The following is a 22,859-nucleotide window of genomic DNA, read 5'->3' as shown; positions in this document are numbered from 1 at the left end:
AGTTGGCGTCCGACCCCACGCAAAACTCAAACTTGTCACTCACATTTAAGCACTTTTGAATATAATTCACAGTTAAAACGTAAAGAAAGACTCGAACAAAGAACGTACACAACGAGAATGGCTGATCGACTAAACAAAGGGAAATTGTGAGTAAACACGTTCTGTAGAGACTCTAAAACGGTCGAAACTTGATGCAGCGACCTCTATACTTCAAATTTGAAACACGATATCGATCATAGATAACTTCTGTTCATTAAGCAGACAGTATGTGAGTAGTGGAAGAACGAAAAATAAGCGAACTGGAAATATGATACAGATTTGGAAAATATACCGCATCCCGACGGGACTTGAACCCGCAATCTCCCTGTCTCCGGCATGGTGTTTTGACCAATTAAACTACGGGGGACGGTTTGGTGTTGGTAACTTCTGCTAGTTTACAAAGCCTCGAAATTAAAAAAAACGAGCATCGCCAAAATAAACGAAAAATGTTATTCTGGAGCATAAAAGTAGTTCGGTAAAAATTGATTTAAGCGAATTTTGAGTTTAGATCAGTACTTGGGCGATGTAGATTTTGATTAGGATTAGGATAGTTTTAGCATGATTTAAGCCAATAAAAAGAAAATGACAAGAAACTTTTTTTTGGTGGAAATTACCCCTGAAGTGCGATTAAAATTGTCGGAGAGTAATTTATTTAAAAATCCGCAGTTCGAAAGAGTGCTGCAAGACTTGGAAACCGATCGTTGCGATGTAGAGGAACTATTAAGTTAGAGTAATAGTTATTTAATCTTATTTTTTTCAGTTCGGTGTTCGGTGGAGGGCGAAATATTCTCTTGGCTATCGGATGCACTTCGGCGGCACATTGTGCGAGAATCAAACCTATTTTTGTAAAATGTGATGGAAGCCAAATAAACAAATAGGGGCCAAAACACAACTTTAAAATATGTGATATCCGAATAATGTTTGAATAATCCACTAAGACTCCATGGCAGACCGCAGAACTCCGTCGACTTAAGAGAGCAAAACGTGCCGCATTGCGTCGATTTTCAAAACATCGCTCTCTTGCCTTACGAGACTACTATGTTCGACTGAACCTGGATTATAAAAAACTGAGCAGGCGCTGTTTCAATGCCCATCAACATCGCATGCAGCGGAAATTGAAAACGAATCCTAAAGCCTTCTGGTCTTTTGTCAATGAGCAAAGAAAAGACCCTGGTTTACCTTCGACAATGTTTTATAACGGTGAAGTTGAAGCTGATTCAAATGGTCTTTGTAGACTTTTCTCGGGAAAATTCAGCCGTACTTTCGTAGAGGAAACACTCTCTTTAGATCAGGTGGCCGCGGCAACAAGATTTGTACCTGATTCAAACGCGATGACGGATATCCGTATTGATAACGACATTATTCTTACAGCTGCCTCTAAGTTAAAGTCGTCGCTTTCTTCTGGGCCTGATGCAATTCCTGCTATCGTGTTGAAGCGGTGTATTGAAGGTTTACTACAGCCACTGGAACACCTGTTTCGTTTATCACTGCGTACCGGAACCTATCCAACTCCTTGGAAGTCTGCTTTTTTCTTCTCGGTTTTTAAAAAAGGAGATAAAAACAACGTTGACAACTATAGAGGAATTTCGGCATTGTGCGCGGTATCAAAGCTGTTTGAACTGGTGGTAATGAATTCAGTTTTTTTCCACTGCAAACCCTTTATCTCCGATGAGCAACACGGGTTTATGCCAAATCGATCAACCGCTACAAATCTGCTTTCGCTAACCTCGTTCGTCTACGAAGGATTTGAGAAGAGCTGTCAAACAGACGTGATATATACTGATTTGTCTGCGGCTTTTGACAGGATCAACCAGAAAATCACCATAGCTAAATTGAAAAAAATGGGTTTCGGTGATTTGCTTCAGAGGTGGTTTGGTTTGAGTCTTATTTAACAAATCGTCAGCTCAGCGTGAATATCTCTAAAAGTTATTCTGCTCCGTTTACGGCCACTTCAGGTATACCTCAGGGCAGTCACCTGGGACCGCTAATCTTTCTGCTCTATTTTAATGACGTCAATCATGCACTCGATTGACCGAAACTATCATTCGCTGATGACCTAAAGATTTTCCGCAGAATTGAAGTTGACGATGATACACTGAATCTCCAGCAGCAAATCGATGTTTTTACCAATTGGTGTGAACGGAATCGGATGGGATTAAATCCAATGAAATGTTCGGTGACTTTCTTTTGCCGTAGAAAGGATACAATTAAGTTCGAATACAAAGTTGCTGGCGTGATAGTTCCTCGCGTTGAACACGTGAAGGACCTTGGAATAATACTTGACTCTAAGCTAACGTTTAAGCAGCATATCAACTTCACAATTGCCAAAGCTTCGAAGAACTTAGGCTTTATCTTCCGAATGACCAGAAACTTCACAGACATTTACTGCCTAAAAAGCTTATACTGCTCGCTTGGTCGCTCATTCCTGGAGTATTGCTCAGTAGTGTGGAACCCAGTGTACTTTAATGCAGCTGAGAGAATCGAAAATGTTCAGCGCAGGTTTCTTCGTTACGCCCTTCGACAGTTACCTTGGCATGATCCATTAAGACTACCAAGCTACGAAAACCGATGTCCGTCTTGACCCACTACATGCTCGAAGGAATACAGCTCGGGCTTTAGTAGTATACGATCTCTTGACAGGACGTTGTGATGCTCCATCTCTACTAGAGCGCATCAACATCCAAGCAAGGCTGCGTAGTTTAAGAGGCAGTTCATTTCTCCGACTAACCCATAGCAGAACGAACGTTACCGCAAATGCCGCCATAACAGGGCTTCAAAGACTGTTTAATCATGTGTCGCATATTTTCGACTTAAATGTTCCTAGGATTAGGTTGAGACAACTATTTTTAGATTATTTTAAAAATGTTTAGTGTTTGTTTAACTTAAAGTTTTATCATTGGGGCCGTTTAAGGCCTGTTGATAAATAAAGAAATAAATTAAATTAAATTAAATAATGTTGGAAATTCCGTAACAGCCCGAATAACATTCAACTTTACTGAGACGTTCAGTATTATTTATTATTGCTGAAAGGATAACTGAAGTTTCAGCGAGCAAAATTCAATAAAAATTTACTGAATTTCAGTAAAGAAAGTTTGGTGTGTAGGTAGAATTGACAAACATCACAAATGTAAATGAAATCTGAAATTCGAGAGAAAAAGATAACTCTGGTGATTCGAAACATTTCTTGCGTATAATCGTGCATCTGGATAATCGAGCCCGTTCTGTTTCTGGAAAGTAAATGAAAAACGTTTTTAGCTCCCGTGCCATTGAGGGCACAAAAAAAGTCACTCTTGAGCTTGGAAAACTTTTCCGTCCGCAGAAAACTCTCATTTAAATAAGTCAAATAGGTGTGCTAAATTTCATTCGAATAAAAACTTATCACGTTTCGACGATAAGTAATTTATATATATATTAATGGATTGATTTTTTGAAATCATGTTAACCTTATTTGTAACCATTTTCAATCTAGATTGCAAGCATTGTTTATTTCTGAATGGAATTTAATTGAAGAAAATTCAAATTAAAGAAAATTTAAACATTTAAATATCGAAAAAATATGTATTTTCATATATTAGAATTGATAGTAGCACGTAGCCGATGCATAAAAATCAATGACGTAATGCCGGCGCGCCACCACCGAGACAAACATGTTTCCTACGTTGCTAGGTATTGCACCAATAACTCAATTTCTACGTTGTTCAACTGTTTTCTTGAGATTTTTGTCAGTTTTGATTTTTTGTAAATTTTACATATAACATATATAGGGTATCGAACGTCTTCGTCAGTGGTTTCTTCGGCCCTCTTTTGCATAAAATTGCTGCAGAAAAACTGCCGAAGAAAACCACGGACGAAGACGTTCGGTATCCTACTATTTGTGTTATTTCAGAAACTCCTAATCTAAAAAAAAATCAAATTGAATAGCACAGAAAATGTTGCTCTAAATAAAAAAAATTTAAACTTATTTTTGATATTTTCCAGAATATTGCTCGATTTCAATTTCGTTTCATAATTCAAATTGAAATTCGATTGGTTCAATAAATTATGCTTATAAAACCTAATTAATCAGGTAACAATATATTATTCCATTGAAACTCCTGAATAATTAGCAATAATTTTTCTATCTCTGATTTGATTTTTTACCAACATTTTTCTCAATTCTTCTTTTACTCAACTTTGAATATTGGAAAAAAAAATATTGATAATAATGACATATATATTTTGATTATCAAACATTCAAATAATAGCGATAATTGTTGATATTTATCATAATTTTGATTGCACAATATTTCATTCATCAAAATATAGATGTAGTACAGTATCTTTTAAATATTTTCTGCTCCTATATCAATAATTTTAACGTCTCACAATGACTGACAAAAATATATATTTTATATGTAAAATTTACACAAAATCAAAACTGACAAAAATCTTAAGAAAACAGTTGAACAACGTAGAAATAAAGTTATTGATGCCCTACTTTTAAAACTACCATCAGGTAAAATAATCCAAAAGATTGTAAAAACAATGTTACTTTCACTTTCTCCTGCTGATGAATAAAGGCCAGGCGGCATACGACAGATAAACGACAGTTATCCAGATATAATATTTTGGCTATGTAACGTAATGGAATTGATAAGCGATTAAATTCAGTATATTAAAAAAGCTTGAATGACAACCACGATAAATAATATTCCAGACAGCGAGGTTTAATCAAAACAGTTCTTGAGGTCTACCCAACTACTGAAAATAATCTTGCAAAACAAAATTATCAGTATAGTAGTTATTGGGTTGAGAAAACGATTCTTTTCAGTTGAAAAACTAGAACAAACCCACCATACAACAGTCTTTTAAAAATGCTTTTATTTCATTATCAATGTAAGTTTTTATTTAATTTTTTAATTTTGTTCAAAAGAAAAAATGCATATAAAACATAAAGTTGTCTGTGTCAAACATAACCACCACTACAAACAGGGTTTAAAATTGAAATCATGTCATATACTGCCGTTCCAAGCATAGTTGTCCCAGCGTGCATATTCGTGATTTGTTTGATCGAACTTATGTTTCTATATTGATCTTCTCATGCAACAATTACTAAAATGATTTCAAATAATGTTGCACTAAATTATGCATTAGAAGGAAGAAACCCAACATAGTACCGTACATATTCGGCTGCTGAACTGGCGCAAGGCCCAAGCAGCGAAGTGCTTACCTCGACACAAGAAAACATTTCCGCCAAACATCGAAACGACAACAGCGTGTGCGTTATACGCGCTTGCTGAAACCTCCGGTCGGCAAAAGACGATTATAAAACCGGCGGCCAATCGTTCCATTCATCAGTTGTAGCTGTTGTGCCAGGTCGTGTGCTAAAGTGTCCCTTACAAACCACCAACCAAACCACCAAAATGAACAAGTTCATCGCTTTGGCAATCATCTCCACCATCGTCGGACTGGCTCTGGCCGATTACGCACCACCGAAGTACGAGGCTCCGAAGTACGAGGCACCCAAGTACGAGGCCCCCAAGTACCACGCACCAGCTCCTGCTCACCACGGTGGATACCAAGCACCAGCTCCTGCTTACCACGCTCCAGCTCACCACGCCCCGGTTGTCCATGCCTACCCAGCGAAGGCCCCGGCTGTCAAGTGTGGTGCCAATCTGCTAGTCGGATGCGCTCCTAACGTAGCTCACGTCCCATGTGTGCCATCCCACGGTGGTCATGGAGGATACGGTCATGGAGGTCATGGAGGACACGGATACCACCGCGCCGCTGAATCTGCCGAATCATTCGAGTAAGACCACAGCCTCCGATGGAGACGACGGTTCCCGAACGCTTCGACATTCTCGAAAAAGATGAAAACCTTCGCCCGTTGACACTGGATCAAGAAAACGGACACTCCGCTGGAAACAATGTGTGTAACAAATGGTATCACTGTGTTTATGTTAACGGTGAATAAATAGCTATTTAAAAAAATAATATCGCTTTGGTGTTGTCATTAATTTGTACCTATTGAGAAAAGGTGTTTGCATAGTTCGCCTGATTTGTTCACTTTGCATTGTTTCCGCCTTTTTGCTGGTACCACTCCACAGGTTTTCAGGTTACATCTGGAAGTATAAGAAGAAAAGGGTTGTGTTATCTTTTTGTAAAATTTTTTTATCTCGGAAAAATGAAAAAAGTATTGCGATTGCGAATAGCATATTTCTACATCACGTACAACTGATATTTGAGAAACAGGAAGCAATTACACTGTGCTACAGCGATTTAGAACTTCTGAAGTGACCTAGGGTATGTTGTAGGTCTTGTTGAGTGTAACATTCGCTCATACTAGAAATTTTCCTAACACCCCCAAAATCTGAAGTTATGGTCAAACTACGGTTTTTTGGACTTCAGCGCATACAATATTTTTTAACTCAGTCATTTATCAACCGATTTTCAATATTAAAGCAGTTTTAGCAAGAGGACAAATAGAGCTATCAAAGTATTTACAGGTTTGTTCTAATATCAATAAAACATGTTGAGTTATTTGAGCTTAAATCTAATTTTTTAGACTTTTTCACGCATTTCTTCAATTTAATTGTCCATTTGCCGTTTATTTTTGAGAGAAACATAACACAAATATACTATAATTTTGAAAGTATATTCAATTCCGAATCAATTGAAAGTAGTTTTGTGAAAATCGGTTAATTTTTGGCTAAGTTATATATTTTTTAAGAAAACCATAATTTTTGGCTTCTATCGCGCTATTATTTCACGGAGCTACAAATGATGAAAAAATACAAGAACTTTTGATGTGACTTAGTGCGGGTTGTAGCTTTAGTTAAAAGTTACTTGCGCATTTACTTGAAGTTTTTCAAATACCCCAAAAATTATTAGTTATGGTCAAAACCTTGTTTTTTTACCTTAGCTCACATGTTTATGTTTAATTCGGTTATTTTTCAACCAATTTTTTATATTTTGGCTGTTTTGGAAAGGCGAAAAATAGAACTTTTGAAACATATAAATATGTCTAAAGAGTTTACCTATATGTGATGAATAGTTTTAAATAAAATAAGATGATTTATATTTAAAAAAATAAAATTTAAAATTTTACCTATTTGTGATGAATAGTTTCAATATATACAAGATAGTTTATGTTATTTCTAAATTTTTCCAAATTTATTCGCAATTTTTTACATATTTTTGTAATGAACGAGCTTTAATTGCTGAAGAATTTGAAAAGTACATCTAGTGCCAAACGAAAACAGTAAGTGTTGTTTATGAAAATCTGTTATAATTTTGCTGAGATATGACTTGATGTTTTCCACCATATACTTAGATTTCATCAAATCATTTCTCAGCCAAATTAAAACAGATTTTCATTAACAACATTCATTGTTTTCGTTTGGTACTAAAAATAACTTTCCAAATTTTACAGCAATTGAAGCTCCATCATTACAAAAATGTGTGAAACATTGCGAATAAATTTGGAAAAAATTGAAAATAACATAAACCATCTTATTTATTTTAAAACTATTCATCACATATAGGTAAACTTTTAAGACATATTTATATGTTTCAAATGTTCTATTTTTCGCCTTTTCAAAACAGTCAAAATATAAAAAATCGGTTGAAAATTAACCGAGTTAAACATAAAAATGTGAGCTAAGGTAAAAAACAGGGTTTTGAACAAAACTTTTAATTTTCGGGGTATTTGAAACCCTTCAAGTAAATGCACAAGTAACATTTGACTAAAGCTACAACCCACACTAAGTCACATCAAAAGTTCTTTCATTTTTCCATCATTTGTAGCACCGTGAAATAATTGTTCGATAGAAGCCAAAAATTCTGGTTTTCTTATAAAATATATAACTTAGCCAAATATCAACCAATTTCCACTAATTTACTCTCATTTGATTCAGAATTGAATATACTTTTGAAATTATAGTGTATTTGTGGTATGTTTCTTACAAAAATAGACGGCAAATTTAAAATTAAATTGAAAAATTACGTGAAAAAGTCTAAAAAATTAGATATAAATTCAAATAACTTAACATGTTTTATTGATATTAGAACTTCAAGTAAATGCACAAACCTGTAAATATTTTGAAAGCTCTATTTGTCCTCTTTCTAAAACTGTAATATTGAAAAATATTTAAAATCGGTTGATAAATGACTGAGTTAAAAAATATTATATGCGCTGAAGTCCAAAAAACCGTATTTTGACCATAACTTCAGATTTTAGGGGTGTTTGGAAAATTTCCAGTATGAGCGAATGTTACACTCAACAAAACCTACAACGTACACTAGGTCACTTCAGAAGTTCTTGCATTTTTTTTCATTTGTAGCACAGTGTTATTAAATATTTTTTTTAAATTCAGAAACCCCGAGCAAAGTAAATAATTAACTCTTCTCAAATAACTGTGCTATTTTGGTACATCAATATTATTTCAAATGTGAAGTTTCGAAGTAAAACGCATTTTTTCTCTCAGAATTGAAAGAAATACTATCATTTTATCAGAGAAAGTGCTCTTTCAGTGCCTTAGTATTTAAATGTGATTGGCAATAAAAAGTTTAAAAATATTTGACAGCTGACACTGACATAGCTACGTTGGGCTTGGTTTTTATGGCGCCAGCAATACGAAAAAAATGCAAATTTATGAAAGGTGGCGCTTATGTCGTCAGCGTTCTGCACAATTAAATTTTGGAAAGTTGACATACGAGCTTCGAAATTTATTCTACAATTAATAGTGCCGTGAAAAAATTCTAGATTTTTACTAAAATACTATACCAGTTTATACTTTTCTAATCGTCATGTTTCATAAAAGATATAAGAATACTTATTGTCTGTGAGTCATTTATATTTTTTTACATATCCTAAACCTTTGAATGAAATACGGTAAATATTAAACACTAGGTGAATTCAGTGTTTACAATCCAAATAATTTTTTTTTCGATTGTGAAATCATTTGGTTTTTGCCTTTCTCCTAGAAAGGTATAGCAATCACTTGCAAAACCAAAAGTATAAAAGTGCTCCAAAGGGTCGAATGGCATATATCACTCGACTCAGCTCGACGAGCTGAGCATTTTCTGTATGTGTGTGTATGTGCAGATTTTTATTCTCACTCGCTTTTCTCAGAGATGGCTGAACCGAATTTCATGAAATCAATTGCAAATGAAAGGTCTTGTTGCCCCATAAGACCCTATTGAATTTTATTGTAATCGGATTTTTAGTTTAGAGTTTATGTTTAAAAATGTGAAAATCATGAAACATCAATATCTCAGAAACTACACAACCGATTTGAACAAAATTGGTCTCAAAAGAACGGGCTACCTAAAAAACCGTTAAGTTTTGAATTTCATAAAGATTGAACTTGTGGTTCAAAAGTTATGAAAAAAAACGTGTTCTGAAGACTGTTTAATCTCACTCATGTTTCTCAGAGATGGCTGTACAGATTTTCATAAAATTAGTGTCAAATGGAAGGTCTAATTGCCCCATAAGACCCTATTGATTTGTTTTGCAATCGGACTATTACATTGCCTGTTATGTTTTAAAATGTGAAATCGAGCTATGCAAAGGAATAATTCCGAAGACTACTTGGACTCACTCACTTTTCTCAGAGATGGCCGACCCGATTTCCACAAAATTAGTGTCAAATGGATGGTCTAGCTGCCTCAGAAGACCCTATTGAATTTTACTGTAATCGAACTGTAACTTCATTCGTAACGTGCCGACTTGTGAAAATCACGAAACTTCATTATCTCAGAAACTACACAACCGATTTGATTATTATCATCAGATGAGCGGGCTAGTTGAGGGTTAACTGATGAATTATGATTGAACACGTGGTTTCAAAGTTTGGCTGCCCTACACGTTCCCATTTCATTTGATTATAATTGAACTTAAGCAACCGTTATGTATTAAATTGTTAATAAAACAACGAAAGTCTATTATCTCAAAGATTACATGACTTATTTGAAAAGAACTAGTGTCATACGAACGAGTCATCTCTCAAACTTACAAATAACAAACTTCATAACAATTTCATATGTGGCTCAAAAGTTACGGACAGAAGAGAAATTCAAAGACTATTTAAAACTATACCTGCTTTGATCGATATATGTGGCCTCAACATAATTTAAATGTGGTGTCGTACTATTTGAACGTTCCAAGTTCATTGATTCCTTGCGGTTTGTTTGAAGTCTGCAAATGCACGACGAATAGGCCATAGGATATGATCAAAGACAAATCGTTAGAAATTGTTGGTTTTATCGAAATGACAACATCCTCGTCTTTTGGCTTCTGTACATCGCCTTAATTCTGAATATATTCATATTGGGTGGTATTCTGTCATTATCAGCAGACTTTCTGGCATCAATCTGACACCGGAAATACCCATATTGGTAGGTATTTTTGGTTGTTTTCCAGAAACTAAAAGTGGTCGTCTTCACATTCAAAATTATGTCCAGGATCAATATTTGGTTTCTATGCATCATCACGTTTACGGAAATATCCATACTGAGTATTATTCGGTCATTTCCGACTGTTGCCTATAAGTTGCCATCTAGCAATTCAAAATGGTGCCTGAGGTCAATTGTTAGCTCCTTGCATCATTCTGGTTCCAGAGATACTCATATTGGATAGTATTTGTTTATTTTGGGCTGTTTTTCACAAACCGGTAGTCGCCATCTTGGATTTCAAAATGGTATTTAGGATACTGGTTAAAAAAATGCTCATATTGGGTGATATTTGGTCACTTTTGACTGTTTTTCAAAAGTCGAAAGTCGTAATTTTTGACTTTAAATTTGCCTGTGAAATCAATTTCTGTCATCTGGGTGTAATTCTAGTTCCGAAAACATTCATGTTGCATGGTATTTGGTCATTTCCGGCTGTTTGCCAGACACCGGAGGTCACCATCTTAAAATTCAAGATTGTGTCTGTAATCAATTTTTAGCTTCTGTGCATCTTTCTGGTTCCAGAAATACTAATATTTAATAGGAATCGTCCATTTCAGGCTGTTTTCCAGAAACCGGAAGTTGCCATCTTAGAATTTAAAATGCTATCTGTGGTCGATTTTAGCTCCTGTGTATTATTCTAGATCCGGATATTATTATATTGGGTGGAAATCGGCCATTTTCGGCTGCTTTCCAGAAACCGGAAGTTGCCATCTTCCAATCCAAAATGTTGTCTGAGGTCGATTATGGAACATATTTGTTACCAGTAAAAACATTCACCTGCCAATATGGTTACATTTAGTTGATTAGTTCACGAGATGTGTAGAAATTTGTGAAGAAACATGTACTTCCAGAAGAGGGAGGGGCGTCAAACCATTATGGACATATTTGTTACCTCTAAGAACATTCGCATACCAAATTTGGTTGTATTTCCTTGATTGGTTCTTGAGCTGTGCGAAATTTGTGTTTCATTTTCATGGGAAACCCTTATAGGAGCCCTTATAGGAGAGGGAGTCGGGTTTCAAACCATTATGTACATATTCGTTACCACTAAAAACATTTAGCTGCCAAATTTTGTTCCATTTGGTTGATTAGTTCTCGAGATGTGCACAAATTAGTGTTTCATCCAACTTTTATGAACATATTAGTTACCCCTTAAAACATCCAAATTCGGTTTCATTTGCTTGGTTTGTTCTTGAGTTGTGCAGAAATTTATGTTTCATTTGTATGGGACCTCTCCCTTCCAGAAGAGGGAGGGGTCTAAAACTATCATAGGAACCTTTATCGGCACCAAAAACCCCTACATACAAATTTTCACGTCGATCGGTTCGATAGTTTCCGGGCCTATATGGATCAGACAGACAGACAGACTTGACTGCATTTTTATATGTAAAGATTACAACATCAATATTTTAGAACCTAAAGAGTGAATATACATTTATTGGATTGAAGCGTTGTAAAATGTAAATGTAAATCTATTTTTACAAATAAAAAATTGAATGAGAAAGGCTGGATCTGACCGCTAGGTGGATTAATTAAGGTTTTTTGATATCCATCGCACGGTGTGTGAAAAGTGCCAGATTATCGTACTTTAATGTACCTCGGATTTTCTTTCACCAAAAGTTAGTTTTGGTCCTAACCTTTCAAAATTGGCAAGTTTTAAAAAAATCCATCGGGGGAAATTTGAAAAAAATTGATTTGAATTATTAGTGTTTTTTCAATCTAAATTTTCCGATTTAATTGGTGATCCATACAAATCGTGTAACATTAACATGTAGAAAATTGATTTCCATTTGAACTACCTGCGTTTTTTAATGAATTTTTTTTACTTTTAACCGAATCGCTTGCAATAATTTATAATTATTACAGTCCCTCCACAATTTTGGATCACTTAAAAAGATGTATGAATTCAAAAAAATCATTCCTGGCCAATTTCATTGCATATAAGTAATCTTTAAATGTTTTCCGTTACAGAAATATGTAATTTTTCACTTGATTGAGTATTTGTTTCCATGTTTTATAAATATTTCTCAAAAAATATATTTATTTTATTACAACTCTTCAAATACAAAATTAGCATCATTCGAATTATGTAATATGAAGAATTGCCATGTTTCATATCGTTTCAAAGATCTCACATGGCCTGGTCACATTTTATGTGACTTTCGAGGTTGCAGTAAGAATGAGAGTCGAGGTATGTCGCTCCCGAAGGTGGCGATGAACCGTTCTATATGGTACATTATAAATTTTGCCGCTTCACGTAGCTTTCCCCCCCATGTGCTTTGAGAACAGTATTTTTCAAAGACTCAACAATGTTTAGCTTCCGTTTAGAGCTCAATAGAAGTTTATAGGGTGTTTTAACTGGCTAAAATCATATTTGAATCGAAGTGATTCATAACTGTGAGAAACTACCTTGTCCTTATCATGAAACATTTAGAAAATAACTTATTTTTATAGAAAAATCGCTATTAACCATCAACATTTTAGTAAATCGTGAAGAACTCACCTTGATTTTTGTGTATTAGCTATTTTTTGGCCGAGAATTAGCTATTATATCACATAGAAACCTAATGAATGAGAAGCGCGCTACTTACGCTGATTGAGAAGAACGATAAATACTTTGATAGATTGTAGATAACAATATTATACGCTTATAAAAAAAACATCTATCTTGGAATAAAAACGATGTTTTCTGTGTTCAAAGCTAGCAAATATGGTATGTTTTACTGCAAAAATGCTACATGCCTTCAAACAGTTTTTTTAACTGAGTCAAATAACATAAAACACAAAATTGATCCGTAATTGTGGGAGATCTATGATTGTTGGGGGAGTGTATACATGATAAATTACGTCAAAAGTTGTAAATTGTTTTCAATCTGTCTGATTTCATATTTTTGTTACAAAAGTTAATAAAAACTCAAATGTTTTTTTTTCTGGTATATTTTTTCTAGGTGGTTAAAACAACTATAGTATACGATAAAGCAGCTTCCGCAAAGAACTTAGGGATACATTTCACTATCTTTGTCGCATTCGAGAATGAAGCACTGTTTATGGTTTTTGTCAGCGTATTATGTATCAATTTAGGTTGTTTTACTTTTTAAAACACAAAAGGCCGACTCTGTTCATGTGTTTTCTTCATTTTGTACAATCTACCGAAAACAACTAGACGAGCCGTCGTTTGTTTTAACATTGTCAAAATGGTTTGTTAATATCACTGTTTCACATGTGTTGTAAATCATAGCAATCACTGATTTTTTCAAATGCACCATAGCAACCAAGGTTACTATGCAGTGAGTGAATAACAATGCATATCAACCACTAGTATATAAATGTGTTCGGGTTTTTTCGTAATGTTTTTTTTTCAATACTTGTGTACATATCTCATTTTTTCTTCAACATGTAATCTAAAAATCTACTAGGAAAGTTATTTTAAGCTTAAGATAGTAATGAAGTCATTTTTTTTAACGTTATCAGTGTATTCAACAATAAAAATTAGTATAATTCAAAAAAACATTCATAAAAAATTTAAATCAATTTTATTTAATTTTCCCCCGATGGATTTTTTTAAAACCGGTTGATTTTATAAGGTATGGACCCAAACTAACTTCTGGTGAAAGAAAATCCGAGTTACATTAAAGTATGATGATCCGGCATTTCGGACACACCGTGCGTCGTAATGTTGCTTGTTTCTTCTGTTAACCCGTAAAGACCCGGGACGGAACTTGTTTTTTGAAAATGCTCGTTCTCAGCACTGGAACGGCTGATTCGGGAAAACTTGGATTTTTATTCAAGGGATATAGTTGCTCTAAGTTTTGGTAAAGGTGCCACCCCTATGGATCCCTCCCCGTTTTTGTGAGACGCAAATATGTCTGTGTTTTTCTTCTGATTTTTCAAACAGATTTAGCAAACACTGGGAATTTTCATCCGTATCAATTGCTCCATGTATCAAATCATGTCAGGTGGATGAAATATGGTATGTAAGAGTGAATTTTGGAGTTTCTAAATTATTTCAGAACAAAATCACAAAACTAAGTATTTTCATAAAATTTCAAATAACAAAATCCTTCTTCAAATTTTAAGCTCTACATTTTTGAAGTAAGGTCTCCTGAAACCATACGCGATGAAATATTTATTTTAGCATGCAAACATTTTGAGAAAAACGAGTTTAAATTTACCAAAGTACGTATTTTCATGGAAACCTGATTTTCTCAGTCTTTCACGGTAGGTTTCAACTTAACTCTTCAATTTTTAAGCTCTATATTTTTAGAGTAAATGAATCCAAAGATGGTGAAAGATTCATTCTAGCATGCACAGATTTAGAGAAAATCAAGTTTTCATAAGAACTCGTACTTTAGTGAATTCAATTTCGTTTTTCTCTAAATCTGTATAAGCTAGAATGAAGTAGAGTTTGAGATGGCGCATTTTGTATTTTGGAAAACAACCCTGGATAAAATACCACACAATACAGGTTGATCTCGGACGTTATTTTGAAATATCAGATGGCGCCTTTCGGTTTTCGTTTCACATTGGGAAGCGATAAAGTAGCGTGATTGAACAACGAACCAGAAATTGAGGTGTTGCGTATTTTCTTCTAATGTTAAAAACTCTGCTCTGTTTGAAATTTTATTACCATTTCTTCTTCTTTGATTTGTCTCCTTCAATTCAAGCCATAGGTTTCCATATGGTTCCCGTTAATCCGGATCTTCAGGACCATGTTCAAGATCGGAAATCTGCTCCGAAATGGCCATCTCGGACAACTTGTAAGATGGACTCAAAATGAATTAAAATCAACTCCTGGAGTGATTGAATGAATTTTGATACCAATTTTGGTCTGTTTCATTGACAATTGCACTAATTTTTCTCACCGGAACATGCTCCTGAAGATCCGTATTTACAGGAGCCAGAGGGGTCACTGGTTCATGTCAGTCTCGGATTCTAAGAGTAGACAGATTTTCCAATCTTTTGACAGGCCAAGACTGAAAATCGGTCAAGAAATGAAAAAGCATGAAGCATTTCATTTTGTGGGTACCCTGTCGAGTACTTATGGAGTAAAAAAAAATCAAAGCCTTCCCCTGCGACCCTCCCTGCTGCTATAAACAGTCTGATGAAGGAAAATGGTTTATTTCCACTAGTAACGAGTATTCTATTAGCTTCGGCTGGCTGAGTTCAGCTATTAACCATTTGAATTTTGGTGCCTCGGGCCATTACCAAAACGCGTCAACTTACGTGAGAGTTCACATAGTAATTTAGTCTTTCAAAAAAAAAAGTTAGTGGCTAGGGACACAAAAATTCACAGGAATGGTTGAATGGCTATAATCTTTCGTTTTTTCCGGTTTGAGCTTTTGGATTGGAAAATCATCTATTCATCCGTTCAAATGCAGAAACGCAGACTTCGACCTTTGATTGGTCACTTGATGCTTGCCTCCCCCAGCACGGTCGATAGAATTATACACCTAGTGAACCGGGAATGCACTCTTTGCCTGTCTCTGCTAAAACCAATCAGGTCACTAGATGATTGCCACTAGGACGGTTCTAACTAAGCAACAGCAGGTAGCAGTAGTAGCGGTTCGTTACAATATTTGCATTGTTGCATTCGGGAATGATCACGGATTCTTGGAATGATATACGCTAAGATTACGATATACTATCTTCTCAATGTTAATAACTTTTATTCAACACTATTCGTTAGTGGAAATCCCTGAATATAATATGGTGTCTCTGAGAAAATTTAAAATGGCAAGTGGGATCGATTTACGGCCTACTAATATCAACCAGCTTCCCACAACACTCATGAAAGCTGGTGTTTGACCATACTCCAGGAACATTATTTCCAGAAAGCTTTTTCATTACTGTTGGATAAAAGTTATTGTGGTTGATCACAGTCGAATACAAAAATGAAGGAAATTTGACAAACAACCTTATGTGGTTCTATGTTAACCTTTGGGCCAAGGCTATTTTTTCAAAAAAATAGTTTGAAACTTGTTCAAAACATTTCTACTTCAACTTTATTTCTCCAGCGTATCCTATATTTTTTTATCAATCAAATATTGAAATTTAGATAAAAGCGATGTCATTGATCTGATTCTTCTTCTTCAAAAAGGTCTTCGTTGTTCCTGGATCGTTCCATATTGTGATTCTTAATGCGTGGAATGTATAGGAATGCAGTAACAGACTCAGCTCTGGAATTAATAGTTAAAGGGCGTAAGTCAGTTCTGTTGTGCTTCTTAATTAGGTATACGACCATTTGCAACATATATTGTTTTTGCATTCGATAGCTGCTCTATCACTTATTGATTGTTTTCAATATCTTGTAAGAACTTTTGAATACACCTAGATTTTTTTTCCGCGGGAGTTATAAATATCGTAAAGAACCCCTTTTGAAAAGGCTCCAAATGAGGTATCCGCTCTAAAAACTGAGGCCATTTAATAATCAATGAATGATATTGATACGCTTCAAAAATTCTTAAATTAAATTTTATTGTCGGTTATTTGAGTTTGTGGCGTCATTGCGCATTGGTACAGAACGACAATAAGGGTGGTAGTGGACTTTAAGATACAATTTTTCAATTGAATAGAGAAGTTGCTTTTAAATTTTTTTGTTTGCGAAAAAATGTTATGTTATTTTCTCTTAAGTAGTAGATAACCTCATATTAAGTTACGTTGTAGAAGGCTGCTGTTTTGCAGTTCTTGAATTGACTGAATTAATGCAATTTTACTTAGGATGGCTCTAAAAAAAATTGTTTACTTGCGATATATTTTAAAACTCAGATTTCTCAGTAAGTTTTGTTCAAAGAGATTTTTGAGATTCGAAAGACGCAGCTTTTGATGGCTAAACATTAAGGATATCTCCTACGGGTAAAGTAAATTAACGTTTCAATTTTGAAAATTCAGTAGTGAAATACAGTAGTTTTACCAAATAAAAAGTTAAGCTTTCAAAACCTTACATCTTTGACAAAAAGACTAAACTCAAACTTATTTTATTCAATTTTCAGAAAAAAAACTTATCTCTAATTTTTTTTTTATTCTCGCTTATTTTCCGTGGGTCTAGTTCCGCCACTGTTGTGGTTAATCACCGACGTCCAGGGAGGCGACTCCACACCCAGGACCCTAACTCACGGCCTAAGTGCTCGGCAGGGTACGCGGGTACCTACCAAAATGAAATGCTTCTAACTTTTTCAACTTTTGGCCGTAAAAAAATGGAAAATTTGTCTACTTCTGGTTTCCGGGACTTAAAGAGCTGTAGATCTCCATACGGTTCTCCTAAATCCGGATCTCCGGAAACATGTCCAGGATTAGGATTCTGATCCAGAATGGCCATTTCGAGACAACTCATCAGATGGGCTCAAAATGAATTAAAGTCAACTCCAGAGGAGATTTCATGAATTTTCATACTATATATAAAAATTTAAGTCCACATACATCCAAAGATTGACCTTGAGATTTGTTTATTTATAGGCTGAAAATGCATGGCGAATCGGATATAGGATATGTTCAAACTCAAAATCGTTTGAAATTATTGCTTATAACGGATTTAGAACATTCTGGCATTTTGGCTTGTGTAAATGTGTACATCACCTTGATTCTGGAAATACACATATTGAGGGGTACTCGGTCATTTCCAGCTGTTTTCCAGAAACTGTCTATTTTTGACATCTGTGCACCAGTCGGATTTTTGGTTGTTTTCTAGAAACCGGAAGTTGCCATTTTAAAAATTCAAAATTGTGTCCTGGGTTGATTTTTGACTTCTATGCATCATCTCGACTACGAAAATACCCATATTGGGTGGTTCGGTCATTTTCGGCTGTTTTGCAGATATCGAAAGTCGTCATCTCGCTTATTTTCCGTCCGTCTAGTTCCGCCACTGTTGTGCCAATCACCGACGCCCGGGGAGGCGACTCCACCCAGGACCCTAACTCACGACCCGTTTATTAACGGACCGGCGCCAACGGCTTTACTTCCTCATGCGATGGAAGGCGTGATCCCAGAGATTTTTCGCCTCAGAAAATCTCCCAGTGTCGGCTAGGTTTGAATCTAGTGGATAGTGGATTACGCCACCCCACAACCATCGACACCTATGTCGGCGTTGGGATTTGAACCCTGGCGTCGAGCGTGGTTAGCGGAGACGTTACCAACTTCGCTAGGCCACCGCCTATTTAGTAGAGTCAATGCCTGACCTCAGTGCATAATCCTTGTTCTGAAAGTACCCATATGGAAAGGTATTTGGCCATTTTTTCTGTTTTCCAGAAAACGGAAGTCGCCACCTTTGAATTCAAAATTTAAAGTTTTTGAGGTCGATTGTTGGCGTCATCACGATTACGGAAATACCCATTTAGGGTGGTTTTTGGCTGTGTTCCAAATACCGAAAGGTGCCATCTTAAAATTTTTTTCTGAGGTCGATTAGGTGGTATTTGAACACTTTCGGCTGTTTTTCAGAAACCAGAAGTTTCCGTCTTGTCGTCTGCAGTTGATATTTTGCTGCTGTGTTTCATCCCGATCATTTTAGGTTGTTTTCCGAAAAAAATGGTTGAAACATTCGTAGTTTTGTAGATAGTAACACATTAAGGGATTCGACTTACTTTTTTAATTTTTTTTATACTTTTATTTAAACTAGATTTCGGGAGATTGATTGGACGAAAGACCACAAGTCATTAGTTTGATCATCGATTAAGGGGCGACTTCAGCATTAAAACTCATGCTTTTTTAATTTCTACGTAGTTTTGTGAATTAAAGCACAATTGTTAGTTATTAAAAAACCTTCACTTCTTCTCAGACGTGTTCCTTGGACACCAATAAGCATTTTGATTTAAAAAAAATCTCATGCCATCTCTTTAGATTTCATTGTAGCGGAAAACTTAGCATGGCTGGTCATGCTCAATTCTTCTTATATTAATTTCTTTCTTCCAAAAGTTACATAAGAAGAGGTTTACTGTAAACGATTGTGGAATGGCGCGAACTTCACCCAATATAGGTATAATCGGAAATGGGATGACCCCACTCATTTTCCAAAATGGCGATTTCCGGTTTCAGGTAAATAGCCTAAAGTGGTATTTGACTAACAATTTCAATACTTCCGAAAGTAGAACTTCATACGTCATTTCAAAATTCTAAATGGCGACTTCCAGTTTCTGTTAAACAGCATAAAATCACAACGTGCAACCCGAAATGGGTATTTACGTTTTGTGCGTTCTAAGAATATTGATGTATAAGATGCGAAATATTTCTGCAGTGAGTTGTGCTAATGCATCAATGATATATAAAAAATGATTCTCAATTTTGAAACCTTTGAACCCAAGCATCGCCGGTAACGTTCAACTAGTTTGAAATAATTCTGTACTTTTTATCATATCAAGAATTGTTATTTTTATCAAGTTCAGATATATTTGTGTTACCCGTTTGTAATAACCGTTTGATCGGACATCCCTTCCAAAAAATTGATTACTCTTCTTAGAAACATCCTCATGCCAAATTTGGTTCTTTTGCATGGAATCAGTTCTCGAATTATACAGGAATTTGATTTTCATTTGTTTAGGACCCCTTTTTTCAGAACAGGAATGGGTCTAAAACCATCATATGAACCTCTCCCGGTCCCAAAACCCCAGCATACAAATTTTCACGTCGATCGCAAACGTGGAGGCAACCAAGTGTGATATCTGTTACAATTTATTTGTGTCATAATTTTGAAAAAATGAATCGTGATATACATATTTCATTGACTTTGAATTTGAAGTAAAAATAACGTATTAGGGTGTTGTATCATGATCGGACCAGTCAGAAAATGTACCATGATCGGACCATTTTTTCATATGCGAGATTTCTCAACTATTGAATAAAAAACTGTATCGAATATGTACCCGCATCATCAAAAAAATTTTTCTGATGATGTTCAGAAGGTTTCATTTAGATTACTTAAGTATTACTATTATTAAAAAAGTTTTAAAAAATGGTTTATTTGCGAGCACAATTTGCCCTTACAATTGTTACCAAGTCTTGTTTTCAAGCAGTGATTTTAGAATCGAATATTTGAAGATTGCAGTATATTTTCCAGTAATATGCTTCTATAACATTTAAATGCAATGTAGGAACACTTCTTATATGAAATACTTGCTTTAAAGTTTGAGTTATTGGTGAAACGCAAAGGCCTGTTTTGTATCATGATCGGACCTGCCTACTTCTGAGACATCACCGTTTTACTTTGCTTATGCTTGATATACCCAATGAAGGATTTCACGTTTAATTGATTGGAACTTCGCAAACTAAAGCAAAACCATTTAAAACTTCACTATAAATAGCCCACTATGCTTCAAATAGGGAAAATATAACTCAGTGTCATCCTTATTTAGGTAGCATTTTTTTCCCGCGAATTTTCGAACAGTTTACGAGAGAGTGATAAATTGAAATATATGAACATTTCTATGTGGCGTTTAGTGTGGATATTTTCCACGATTTTTTTGAACGGTAAAATGATTTCCCGAAGGTGAGAAATGTTTAAAAATTGATTGATTTGTGATCTAATGATAATATGTATATCAAAGTTATTTTTCAGTAATAAGACTCTCTGAGACTACTTTTTGCGCTGCGGCAAAGGAAACGTAAGGCAAAAAACTAATCTTTGAATTTCATTTAGCGATAAGGCTTAAAAGTTTCGTCTCTCCGAAAAATGTCCTCATACAAAATTTCAACTCAATCGAACTTAAGGAAGTAGTGTCTCAAATTGACCACTTTGAGTCTCACTTTTTCGACTGATAACGAAAGGCACAGTTCATGCAATTGTCGATATGGAAATTTTTGTTGATACCAAATATCTTAGACTTGCGTAAAACGCCGAGATCTGGTGTTTTCTCGAGAAAAAAAAAATTATTGGAAAAAATTGACTTTCTGGGACTTAGAAATTTTTGTGCTGGGAAACTCATTTCACTTGTCTCACTCTCATTTTAACTTCACTGTCAATCTCACTTCACGGAGCTAATTTTGTCACTTCACTTTAGATGGATCGGAAATAGGTCTCAAAAATGAAGTGAGCGTGAGAGTGAAATATATTAAACCGTGAGGTAACTCCCGTAACAAGTACCATTGGCTGAATATCGCACTTTAGGTATAAAAGTTAGAGCATTGCAATATTCGGAAATTTGTAGTACTACTTGGGGACTACAAGTTGGTCATACATCGTTTCTCAAAATTGTGCTGGTGGAGTGAGCTATCGGTGAAACGAAACTGCAATCGAAAAAACATCCACAAATTGAATAAGCAAATTTGCCGTATTGGAAGCTCGAATATAATTCGTAATGTTTTCGCAATAATTTGAAAAATGTTTGACAATAATTTGAGAACCACAAAAAAATATCTAATTTATCAAGCCCAAACCAAACACCGTGCATGTAAAGCCCAGCACGCAAAGCGGAAAATCGCTTGAAGTCTCAGAAGCACACTGGTCCGATTATGATACATTTTTTGGTCCGATCATGATTCACCCTGGTCCGATCATGATACAAATTCTATTGTAAGGAAAAACGATATATTCAAATGAATTTACGTCAGATTTGCTATAAATTGTTATTTTTGTAAACTAGACAGATAGACTTTTCCGATAAATATATATTATTCATGATTACATGTTAACAAATGGTGAAAATGTGACATGAAAAGCGATGTACTTTGAAAATAGTCTAAATTGGTCGGATCATGATACATTACCCTATTCGTGCAGTTGAGAAAGAAGATCTGTTAACAGCTCAAAAAGCCCAGTTTAACCTCCGAAATAACTATCGAATCATTAAGAAGTAATTGAAAAGATTTTGGGAAATCCAACCAATTTTCTAAAACTTTCAAGATTCTGGTTGTAAAACTTAAACAAGGTACGTACTTTAATATACTTATGTCATTCTTTAGCAGTTGACGCGATTTGCAAAGATCAAGTGAAAGGTGAAGTGAATAGAGTGAAATGCACAATAGAAGTGTTTAAAGTTTTTGTTTTTGGTTTCTCGCGGATGGCTTTCATCCTTAATTTTGAGGATATTCAATGCTTTTTGCATCACTAAGTAACCAGTATTTGAAACTGAATCTTATTGTTGTTCTACGGAAGAAAAATTATTTAACTAAAATCGTTTTTCTGAATCAAAATAAAAAAAAAAATATTGGAGTGCACCGAATTTTGCGCCGATCATGATATTTTTTGTCTATAGTTGATTAACAATCGAGTTACTCAATATCCGTAAAATCGATAGAGCAGTGGCGGAAATAAATTAAATTGTAATAAAGCTGAAATACATTTCCTGTAAATATTAAATAACATAACCAGCTCGACAATAACAGTCACTTTGGCTGACTTTGCCATTATTTGGTTCAGTTCAATGTGGACGAAATCAACCAATAATATACCTTAAGAACGATCATTA

The 22,859-nt window shown here is 35.0% G+C and overlaps 1 protein-coding gene across 1 annotated transcript; it reads left to right on the top strand.

Moving 5' to 3' along the window:
- Positions 1-5,357: 5,357 nt before the first annotated feature.
- On the top strand, positions 5,358-6,012 carry LOC129730845 (vitelline membrane protein 15a-2-like). The gene has a single exon (XM_055690437.1). It carries the CDS (start codon positions 5,442-5,444, stop codon positions 5,829-5,831), a length of 390 nt encoding a protein of 129 aa, XP_055546412.1. The 5' UTR covers positions 5,358-5,441; the 3' UTR covers positions 5,832-6,012.
- The last annotated feature ends 16,847 nt before the right edge of the window (positions 6,013-22,859 follow it).

Source organism: Wyeomyia smithii, chromosome 3, assembly GCF_029784165.1.
Source record: "Wyeomyia smithii strain HCP4-BCI-WySm-NY-G18 chromosome 3, ASM2978416v1, whole genome shotgun sequence".
NCBI classification, from domain to species: domain Eukaryota; kingdom Metazoa; phylum Arthropoda; class Insecta; order Diptera; family Culicidae; genus Wyeomyia; species Wyeomyia smithii.
This window is presented reverse-complemented; position numbering and strand designations above follow the sequence as displayed.